General features: G+C 44.7%; 1 protein-coding gene across 8 annotated transcripts in view; it reads right to left on the bottom strand.

The window, feature by feature from the left end:
* Nucleotides 1-11,696, bottom strand: part of TEP1 (telomerase associated protein 1) — a 58,643-nt gene that overhangs the window by 8,895 nt on the left and 38,052 nt on the right. For 2 of the 8 annotated variants that reach the window (XM_007990644.3, XM_007990643.3), the window contains exons 44-55: nt 10,742-10,849; nt 10,131-10,263; nt 9,960-10,036; nt 9,723-9,855; nt 9,468-9,604; nt 9,196-9,320; nt 8,020-8,163; nt 7,749-7,845; nt 6,184-6,289; nt 5,864-6,078; nt 5,310-5,414; nt 2,208-5,096 (exon numbers count right to left, since the gene is read on the bottom strand). In XM_007990644.3, the coding sequence (XP_007988835.3) occupies nt 4,974-5,096; nt 5,310-5,414; nt 5,864-6,078; nt 6,184-6,289; nt 7,749-7,845; nt 8,020-8,163; nt 9,196-9,320; nt 9,468-9,604; nt 9,723-9,855; nt 9,960-10,036; nt 10,131-10,263; nt 10,742-10,849 (1,503 nt within the window). In that variant the 3' untranslated portion in view covers nt 2,208-4,973. The other 6 variants (XR_005236783.2, XM_007990645.3, XM_073012960.1 and 3 more) reach the window with 6 other exon arrangements.

The raw sequence follows: 11,696 nt of genomic DNA, 5'->3' as shown, positions 1-11,696 counted from the left end.
GCACCACCACACTCCAGCTTGGGCAACAGACTGAGACTCTGTCTCAAGAATAAATAAATAAATTTATTTATTTTTTAAAAGTGTCAAGATTTTGAAGACTGAAAAGCTGTCACAGTTGGAGGAGACTAAGAAAACGCGATGACTAAATGCAATGTGGGATCCTGGACTGGCTTCTGGAACAAAACAGTCATTAGTGGAAAAAATGGGCAAATGCAAATCCTGACTGTAATTTAATTAACATTTGTTAATTAACTTCGTTGTAATTTAATTAACAAATGTTAATTCCCTAGTTTTGATAAACGTAGCATGGTTATGTAAGATGTTAACATTAGAAGAAGCTGGGTGAAGGGTATCAAGGAACACTTGGTACTATCTTTGCAACTCTTCTGTAAATCTTACATTTCTTTTAATTTTTTTGAGACAGAGTTTTGCTCTTGTTGCTGAGGCTGCAGTGCAATGGTGCGATCTCGGCTCACTGCAATCTCCGCCTCCAGAGTTCAAGCGATTCTCCTGCCTCAGCCTCCAGAGTAGCTGGGATTACATTTGCATGCCACCACGCCCAGCTAATTTTTGTATTTTTAATAGAGACAGGGTTTCACCATGCTGGCCAGGCTGGTCTTGAATTCCTGATCTCAGGTGGTCTGCCCACCTCGGCCTCCCAAAGTGCTGGGATTACAGGCGTGAGCCACTGTGCCCAGCCTAAATCTTACATTAAAAAAGAAGGATTAAGAGTCATTCTAGTGGGAAAGCACCAACACAGATATGTTCTTTGGGGATGCTATCTGTGTATTGGTTCCTGGTTCTTCAGACACATTGTAGGATACTTCCTCCCCATCCCTTGACATTAGGTATGGCCATGTGACTTGCTTTGCTTGTATTTATGAAATATGAGTGGAAGTGATGTGTTTTATTTCACACATAGAAATAAAACTTCTATACGTAGAAGATTTAAGAGTTATTTGCCACATGAAGCACAGATCTCAAAGTATGAGCAAAGTAGAGCAGGGCATTCTCGCTGACCCTTAATGGGCCATGTGGCATGATTTAGAAATAAATCTTTGCTGTTTTAAGTTGTTGAAATTTTGGGGTTGCTATGATAGCATAACTGATATTTTAACTGACAAAGAGACATTACCCATCGTTCTGGATGAGAAGATTAGGTATTTGGAGGGTGAGAGGAGGGAGAAGATCAAGAAAAACAACCAATGGGTACTAGGCTTAATACCTGGGTGATGAAATAAACCATACAACAAACCTCCATGACACGAGTTTACCTATATAACAAACCTGCACTTGTACCCCTGAACTTAGAAAGAATACTAGTTTCACATTTTTTTGAAAACTGAAAAATTCAGTCCAGATTTTCTGATTGATTAATACTAACAAATAAGACATTTTTGAGAAAGAATAATGAGGTGGTACTTGTACTGCTAGATAACAAAAAGAACAGTCAAGTTAGCACTTACTAAACACTTACCACGTTAGTGTCACTCTTCTGTGTTTTACACCTTAACTCATTTAGTCCTTAAAACACTTCCATGAAGTAAGCTCCATTGTTATGGCTGTTGTACAAATGGGGAAAAGGAGGCATGGAGATTTGAACTCAGTCTTATTCCAAGTCCATGCTTTTTGCTGCTGTTACCCAGTCTCTCTAGAGTAGTGCTTGTCAAACCTGAGAGGAAGGACTAATTGTTCCTGTGTCTTTTTCCTTCCTTCCTTCCTTCCTTCCTTCCTTCCTTCCTTCCTTCCTTCCTTCCTTCCTTCCTTCCTCCCTCCCTCCCTCCCTCCCTCCCTCCCTCCCTCCCTCCCTCTCTCTCTCTTTCTTTTTTTTTTTTTTTGACCGAGTTTCACTCTTGTTGCCCAGCCTGGAGTGCAATGGTGCGATCTCAGCTCACTGCAACCTCCACCGCCCCGAATTCAAGCAATTCTCCTGCCTCAGCCTCCCAAGTAGCTGGGATTAGAGGCGCCTGCCACCACGCCCAGCTAATTTTTTGTATTTTTAGTAGAGACGGGGTTTCACCATATTGGCCAGGCTTGTCTGGAACTCCAGACTTCAGGTGATCCACCCGCCTCAGCCTCCCAAAGTGCTGGGATTACAGGCGTGAGCCACCATGCCTGGCCTGTTTTAATTTCTTACCTGTCATGGAACAATATTTCATAAAATATAATCAAAATGGATTATTAAGAAAATGAAATTAAAAAGCACACAAAACACAAGCCTCCATTTTTATTATTAAATTTGTCAGATATTACTTTTAAAATTCCTATACAGTTTCTAAATGGTTACTCTCAACTTCTATACTTACCTCATTATGAAACATTAACAATTTGTGAACTGGCACTAGTCCATGAACCAAACTTTGAGTACCTCTGCTCTAGATTTCAAAATCAGATGTGGATATATGTGTAAAAATTTGGTATATAAAAAAGATGTTTTTCTAGACGGGTAGAATAAAAGATTGTTCAAATGTCTTATGGTCTCACAATCCGGTGGTTATAACTGCAAAACTCATCCAGCTTTGGGAGATGCTGAAACTCCATTTAATGATAAGAACTTGAAGGATGTTTAATGTAAACCTAAATTGATTTTCACTTCAACTCCTTTTGGGTACATAATTACTTTTACCTAGAATCTGTTCTTGACTTTACTCATAACAATTGTACCATGACCTCACTGTCTGTCTCCAAGATGAGACAGAAAAAAACCCTTCAAGTGGACCTGGCCAACAAGACTGAATCTATTGAGCCTATTGGGCAAGTTAGCCTTTGCTTAACTTTCCCCATCCCCTTCACTCCAGCCTTAGCTGGGATGCTTTTATGTAATTTTCAGAGCATGGAAGACAGACAAATAGAGCGTCCTCCTGCCATTGGCCCATGCTTTTAGGGGAGCAAAAGGCAAAAGAGTGAAATCAATGACCAGGATGATGCCATGCCATGGTACTCTGCAGGATTTCTGGCAAGGATTACGGATCGTAAATTTCGAAATACCATAACTAGGACTTCTAGTCACAAGGTAGATGTGAAAATGATGGTCCAGAGGTATATTTCGAGGCTTGGCATGAAGCACATAAGAGAAGACAGAAGCATGGCCTATCAGCTGATGTCATCATCCTCTAGTCAGGATGGAAACCAGGGCATTGGATAGAAATAAAGTCCCTCAGGTGATTTCTCCATGTAAAACCTGGAATCAGGGTTCAGTGAGAGCAAAACTCAGTGCCCTTTAACTCCCCAAGTCTTCAAAACTCATTTCTAGACCAGAGTGGTATTTCTCTGAGATAAACCCACCAAACCAGGACAAAATCCCTGTAATAGCCTTCACTTGTCTTCTACAAGTCCTTGAATTCTTGGCTACAGAAGATATTTCCTTCTTCTTTAACCCTTAGAAAGAAAGGGCCTGAGGAAACTAAAGTCACTGGTTTCAATCTTTTGCCTTTTGCTCTCCTAAAAGCATGGGTTAAGGGCAGGAGGAAGCTCCAGTTGTCTGTCTTCCACGCTCTGAAAATTCTACAAAACACCCCAGCCAAGACTGGAGTGACAGGGAGGAGGAAAGTTAAGCAAAGGCTAACCTGCTCAACAGACTCTTTCATATGACTGAATTTTAGGAATATAATAAAGTTCTTTTATGGGCCAGGCATAATGGCTCATGCCTGTAATCCCAGAACTTTGGGAGGCTGAGGTGTGGAGATCACCTGAGGTCAGGAGTTTGAGACCCACGTGGCCAACATGGTGAAACTTCGTCTCTACTAAAATACAAAAATTAGCTGGGCGTGATGGTGGGCACCTGTAATCCCAGCTACTCGGGCGGCTGAGGCAGGAGAATCGCTTGGACCCAGGAGACAGAGGTTGCACTGAGCCGAGATCGTGCCGCTGCACTCCAGCCTGGGTGACAGAGCCAGACTGTCTCAAAAAAAAAAAAAAAAGTTTTTTACTTAAGAAAATCACAGTTCATGGCTATGACTGTGCCATCTCTCAATTCGTTTTAATCTTTGTGAATTTCAATTTGAGAGTAAGACACTTTTGTGTGATCTCTTCTGAGAATGTCAATTACCATATTGACTAAAGTTTGAAAGTCGTGTCAGAAGTTGGGAAAACCAGAAGGTTTGTTCCGCTTTCAATGGCTTGGCTCCTCACCTCTCATCTGGGTAGTTTCTTTTTCTTTTTTTTTTCTTTTTTCCAGATGGAATCTTGCTCTGTCGCCCAGGCTGGAGTGCAGTGGCATGATATTGGCTCACTGTAAGCTCCGCCTGCCGGGTTCACACTATTCTCCCGCCTCAGCCTTCCAGGTAGCTGGGACTACAGGTGCCCGCCACCACGCCTGGCTAATTTTTTGTATTTTTTAGTAGAGTTGGGGTTTCACCGTATTAGCCAGCATGGTCTTGACCTCCTGACCTCATGATCCGCCCACCACGGCTTCCCAAAGTGCTAGGATTACAAGCGTGAGCCACCATGCCCGGCCTTGTCTGGGTAGTTCTGAGAAAAGGGTTGTCTCTGTGACAGAAACATAGCTCTTTCTAAATGCCTTGATGCGTGACTGACTTATTCTCCCTCCCTCATTCTTTCTCGATGAACTGAAAGGTCTTCCATGCTCTGTTCAAATTGAATGTTGGCCAACATCACTCTCATTCCTCCTCCTGGCAAGAATGGCCTCCTAAGGTCCTAGGGTCCGCAAGTGATGCAAGAATTCTAAAACCTAGCTTCAAAAGAGTACCTATTAAAGATTGCACTCACTTTCTTGTGGTTCTAGTAAGGATTAATGTTAAATTAGAAGAGACACACATTCGAATGTACATATACATATACATAGAATATCCTCCTGTCTAAATCCACATGAGAACACAGGCCCACACTTGAGATTTTTTGACACTTCATTTTTATAATTGTTAAGAAATTATTAATTTTATAATTATTAAAAGCTACCAGTGTCTTCAGGCTTTGCATCTCTAGCACAAGGGGTATTATTTTTCCCCACATCTTCATTCCCAGCTCAGAAAGTACACATTGCCCTGCACATCTCCCACGGCAAGCTGCAGGGTGGAGTTAGTGCCCAGCCAAGGTTCCAGGCAGCTCACTGACCCTTCGCATCGGAACAGGCCCAGCTACAATGGGAACAAAAATGGGGGAGGTCAGGGCTACAAGCCTAGGGCCTCCTTACTAACTTATTTTTTCTCACATTATGCCTTTTATTTAGAAACAGGTTAGTCATACATTGCAAGTGATTGAAGAAAACAGAATTTTGATCTTTTGCCCTTTCTTACTCTAAGTTTGCTGTCTTGTGATATCCCTTTGCGCGCGCACACACACACACTTACCAGCTGCATACTGGGTCTCTCCCATAGCTTAACATCTCTGTCCTTTGAAGCTGTCACCAGCAACTCAGGTAGCACATGGAGGGCTGTGACAGAGCCCGAGTGAATCTCAAAGAGGAAAGGGGAGAGCAGGATGGTGAGTTCTCAGGGACCCCTCCTCAGAGAAGCATCACAGTGAGCTGTGTCAGAACTAGAGCCCTCCTCCCCTAGTATTTCTTTTTTCTTTTTTTCTTTTTTTTCAGATGGAGTCTCGCTCTGTCGCCCAGGCTGGAGTGCAGTGGCGCGATCTCAGCTCACTGAAAGTTCTGCCTCCCAGGTTCACACCATTCTCCTGCCTCAGCCTCCCGAGTAACTGGGACTGCAAGCGCCCACCACCACGCCCAGCTAATTTTTTGTATTTTTTAGTAGAGATGGGGTTTCACCGTGTTAGCCAGGATGCTCTTGATCTCCTGACCTCGTGATCCTCCCGCCTCGGCATCCCATAGTGCTGGGATTATAGGCGTGAGCCACCGCGCCCAGCCCTCCCCTAGTATTTCTGACCCTTCCTTCAAACTCACCTTTCTACGCTGCCGTGTCTTTAGCTGTGATGTTGGCTCACTATCCATACCGGCATCAGATTCCCTGCAGGTAGATGGGTCTGCCCCTGGAGTTTGGGTTTCAGGAATGTTTGCTTTTTTCTGCCAGATGTTACCTGTGGTCCATTCTCCTTCTGGGCTGCATTTGGCCAGGTTCCATAGCATCCCATCAGAGCTGGCACACAAAAATGAGGACTCTGCCATTTTAAGGACAGAATTAGAGCCAAGTCTCGGGCCTTGAGGGATCTGCCATCCACCCTGGGCCATCTCCTGGCTCCTCAGGTCCTCCTGTTACCACTCACCAGATTCAGGTTTGGCTTGAGTTATCGATATTAGGGTCCTACTAGGATTCTCTAAGTTTATATCAAAGTTCAGCCTCTCTTCAAACTCTCCTGATTCCTTTTGCCTCTGTGAAAGGATAGGTAATTTTGTTTAGCCTACCCATACGAGTCAACTTGTACCAGACAAAGCAACAGTTTTCTGCTCTGGGCTGGTCAGGATTTTTTTTTTTTAACTATAACTTAGATATAATCAAGTACACAAATCTTTTTCTTTTTTTCTTTTTCTTTTTTTTTTTTTTTTTTTTGAGATGGAGCGTCGCTCTGTTGCCCAGGCTGGAGTGCAGTGGCACAATCTTGGTTCACTGTAATCTCCGCCTCCCGGGTTCAAGCCATTCTGCCTCAGCATCCCAAGTAGCTGGGATTATAGGCTCGCGCCACCACACCCAGCTGATTTTTGTATTTTTAGTAGAGACGGGGTTTCACCATGTGGGCCAGGCTGGTCTCGAACTCCTGGCCTCAGGTTATCCACCGGCCTTGGCCTCCCAAAGTGCTGGGATTACAGGTGTGAGCCACTGCACCTGGCTAAGTGCACAAATCTTAAATGTACATCGCAATGTACTTTTACACATGCATCCATCCATGCAGTCACCCCGTAGATCAAGATGTAGAGCATTTCCATCACCCCAGAAAATTGCCCTTATGTCCCTTCCCCATCAATACCAGACCATCATCACAAAAGCTAACAATATTCTAATGTCTGTCAACTGAAATTAGTCTTGCTTGCTCTTGAACTTCATTTAGGTGACATCATATAGCATGTACTCCTTTGTAACTGGTTTCCTTTGCCCAGAATAATGTCTATGAGATATGTCTGTATTATTCCATTCATCAGCATGCAGTATCACATTAATTGTTTTGTCATGTAGCAGTCCATTGTATAAATACCACAAATTATTTATCCCCTTTCTATTTATTAATATTTAGTTATGATGAATAAAGCTACCATGAAGATTCTTGTACCAGGCTTTGCGGAACACATGTACTCCTTTCTCTTGGGTATATATTTAGGAGTGGAATCACTGGGTCATGAATAGGCTTTAGTAGATAACTTTAGTAGGTAGCAGATCAGGATTTAATAACCTTCCCAGTAACAAGGGGCTCCCAGGAACCTGCAATGTGAAGTGAACAGCTATTTTGGGCACACTCAATCCAAAAAGTGTTGAACATCTATTAAGTAACTGATAAGTATGATGACAAAAACAAGACGTAGTCCTTGCCCTCGAGATGCTAATATTCATGGGGGCAAGACAAGAGAGACATGGGAAAAAATACAATTGAGAAAACTTCTAGGTTTATGGTTTCCCATGGCTTTTTAAAATGGTAGAGTCCTTTCTTGTACCAATGAAATCTTACATGGGAACCCAATATACAATGTCCTAAATTAGAACGACTCCAGTGGAAGGAGGATAGGAGGATTTGCAGCCAACTGCCTTTCCCTTCCCCTATCCTCCATGATGGGCCCTAAGGTGTAAAAACACTGGTCCTAGATGAATGTTTGCTTTAACACACACTCAAATAGGACTTACCAAGAAAGAAAGAACTCCAGGATCCTTGGGCTGCAGGACAAATACGCCATACTCCTTGTGGGTGGACAATATCATAGGATTTTCTGTATAGCTGCTCCTGGTTTGTAAGAAGGGAATAGGTTGAGCCCAGGATTTTCAGAGCGGTAAAGAGAAGAACACCCCTCTTTAAGACTCTAGTGTTTTCTTCTAAGTTAGACTCAACCTCAGGATAACCACTAACTCACATTTCCTTTCTCCCCAGCTCGGGAGGAAATGGCATTTTTGATCTTACCAGATTTCAGAAGGAGCGCCCCCTGGCTTCATGCAAAGTAACTTCAAATCCGCTTTGGCCAAGATGAGACAGTGACCATCAGGAGCCCAACCCAGACTTGTCAGCACCCCTAAGTCTTCCCGTAGAATTCGGTTCAGGTGAAGACTAGCTCGAAAAAGTACATGGACAGAGAAAGATCCTATTTTAGTTAACATCTCTTGGCCTCCTCAATCCCACATGAATTCCTCAGGAATTAAGTATAAAGCAAAATGTATCACCTTCCCTGAAAATCCTGTTCCACTTTGTTTTTTTTTAACATTAGTGTTCATCGGTGCCATCCCATTACTTGCCCAAACTAGGAATCTCTAACATTCTTGACTTTTCCCTCCCTCTCTACTTCCAACTCATCAATAAGGCCGGTAGATGCAACACATGCCTAAATCTGTATCTCCCCTTCTTGTCTCCACGGCCCAAGTCAGGCCCACATTATGTCTTTCTTAGGCTATAGCTACAGGTGTAAAGTGATCTCCTTACTTTTGGTATCTCTCTTCTACCATCCATCTTCCATACTGCCACCAGAGTTCTCTTAATAAAATCCAGATCATTATTCCACTCAAATTCTTAGCACTGTGCCCTGTATAGCCTGACCCCAGTTTATCTTTTCAATTTCATTTCCCTTACTCCCACCAGGAATCCGAGGAGCTGGCTATACCGAGAACATACACTCTAATATCTCCGTATCTTCTGTACATGTTCCTTCTTCCTGAAACACTGGCACTGTTCACTTCTCTTACTGGTCCAGAAAACTCCTACTCATTCTGTAAGTGTCCAACCTTAAACACCAACAACTCCTTCCCACAATTTCTCAAATTTTGAAGCCCCAGGAATATGTGTGTGCGTGTGTGTGTGTGTGTGCACATGTATCTTCATTATAGCACTAGTCAGTCAAGCTTCCTTAATTAAAGAATGAATTTCATCTGTAACTGGTTCATACTGCCTGGTGCAGAGCTTGGCATCAAGTAGGCACCTGAGAATTACTCATTTACATTGCCATGGACAGAAGCAGAGAATAATGTCCCACTCAGTAACTAACATCCAGTTGACCTAGTTCCGAAGCAGAAGTGCAGTAATTTGAGTAAAATGCCAGGAGTGAGGAGACTGCTGTTTCTATCCCATTAACCCGTCAGCCTGTTTCACCTGAAATTTCCGGGTGCTGAACCCTTCCGCAGTTTCACTTGCCACTCGCTGATTTTCTCATCAGCACTGAGGACAAAAAAGGTGCGTGCCGAGGACCAGATCAGAGCACCAATGTGGCCTGGAGCCTGGTGTACACACAAGTTCAATTCAGTGCTTCTGATGAGCCAGGTTGCACCACCGTTTCCCTCCCAGGCAGATATGCAACCTCTAATGCCCAGTAATACACAGCCAGGGTAGAATTCACACAAAGAACCAAGGGTACATCGACTCACTTGTGCTGTGGCCACAGCCTTGGCTTCCTGCCACAAGATTAGTTCCCCAGCTTGATTTCCAGATACTGCCATGGAACCATCTGGTGCCCAAGCCATAGCAGTGATGGCTGCAGAACTCCTTGGTATACATGTGTCATCTGGAGAAGAAAGGAAGTGTTTCATTAGGAGCTGGGATACTGCTGGGATAAGAGATATCAGGCCACCCTCGACCTTTTTTTGTACCAGTAACACACCCTCTCTCCAAACCTCACTCACCTGCTTCCTTAGGAACCTGCCAGAGCCGTACAGAACCATCCTCAGAGGCAGTCAGCAGGAGGCCTGAGGTTTCTGAAACAGCAGCAGCACAGACTGGGCCACTGTGTCCCAGGAAGGTGTGGGTTTGGGACACCTAGGAGGAAGGGATAGAGATGGGCTCATGGGAGTGGGCACAATAGAAGGTTATTCCACATACCTTCCCCAACTCCCTTGATCCTGGTCCTTTCAGGAACTCACCAAGAGTGGATGCCATAACCGTGTGGCCCCATCTAGCCCGATGGTCACCACCAGAAGCTCTGACCCAGGCTGTCCAGCTGATAAGACACAGAGACTGAGTCAGAAGAAGGGATGGAGCAGGGCAGAAAAGAAGAGGCAGCAGGGAAGGGGAAGTGGCTGACGTTTTGTTACCTGCACGGGGCTCCATGGCAGCTGCACAGTGGCTAATGGGTCCTGAGTGAGCAGGGATGCTGGTCAGCTCCACGCCTTGATGGTCCCACACTTTCAAGGTCCCATCCCGGCCCACAGACACCACGTGGTCCTCCTGCCCCCAGAGCACGAGATCAGAGCAGAGTCATATTGAGCAGGACATGGGAAACAGAACTCCCTCCACAGAGGTGTGGGCTGAGCATTAGGAGCATGGAAGCTGTCAACGAGGGAGGAGAACTCAGGAACAGCGGGGTTGGGTGGCTAAAGATAGGGTCCCACTCTGTCACACTAGAGTCTGGAGTGCAATGGTTTGATCACAGCTTACTGTAGCCTTGAACTCCTGGGCTCAAGTGATCTCTCTCCTCAGCCTCCTGAGTAGCTAGAACTACAGGCATGCACCATGGTACCCAGCTAATTTTTATTTTTATTTTTTATAGAGATGGGGGGGTCTCACTGTGTTGCCTAATCTCCAAGTATCTCATTCTTTATGCTCATTTTGCCTCTGGGATTAGATACTCAATGCACCCAGTCTCTCAAAGCCCCCTTAGCCCTTCCAGAGACCCTCCACAGTGGGATCTCCATTGCCTTCTCACCACAGCTGCCACGGCGCTTACAGCACTCTGATGACCCAGGAACTGACCAAGCCGCTGTCCCGACTCTGGGTCCCAGAGCCCCACAGAGCCATCACTGGAGCAGGATATCTGCAGAGTCAGAAGTCAGAGGAGTGGGATTATTAGCATCCCTCCAGCATTTTTGTATGTCTATAATGTAGGGTGGAAGGCAGTAAGCCATGTAATGAAGGGCCTGGGTTCTCCTGGGTTCAAATCCTAGCTCTTCTACTCATTACTTTCTGCTTTGTGGTCTGTTTCTCTTTCTGAGCATTGGGTTTCTCAACTATTTGATGAGTATAATGATAATGTACCTTTCTGATATCGTGGTTTGGGGCTGAGCGCATCTACATAAACGACTTAGGCTGGGTATTATGGCTCACGCCTATAATCCCAGCACTCTAGGAGGCCGAGGCAGATGGATCACCTGAGGTCAGGAGTTTGAGACCAGCCTGGCCAACATGGGGAAACCCCATCTCTACTAAAAATACAAAAAATTAGCTGGGCGTGGTGGCGGGTGCCTGTAATCCCAGCTACTCAGGAGGCTGAGGCAGGAGAATCATTCGAACCTGGGAGGCGGAGATTACAGTGAGCAGAGATCGCGCCACTGCACTCCAGCCTGGGCGACAAGAGCAAAACTCTACCTCAAAAAAAAAAAAAAAAAAAGGACTTAGCATGCTGCCTGGCACACAGTGAACATATAATAAATATTAGCTATTGTCCATATTATTATTATTATTATTTTGAGATGAAGTTTCGTTCTTGTTGCCCAGGCTGGAGTGCCTTCTGGGTTCAAATGATTCTCCTGCCTCAGCCTCCTGAGTAGCTGAGATTACAGGCATGCACCACCACGCCCGGCTAATTTTGTATTTTTAGTAGAGACGGGGTTTCTCCGTGTTGGTCGGCTGGTCTTGAACTCCTGACCCTGTGATCCACTCGC

This window comes from Chlorocebus sabaeus, chromosome 29 (assembly GCF_047675955.1).
Source record: "Chlorocebus sabaeus isolate Y175 chromosome 29, mChlSab1.0.hap1, whole genome shotgun sequence".
Lineage (NCBI taxonomy): Eukaryota > Metazoa > Chordata > Mammalia > Primates > Cercopithecidae > Chlorocebus > Chlorocebus sabaeus.
Note: the sequence above shows the minus strand (reverse complement) of the source record. Positions and strands in the feature narration are given on the sequence as shown.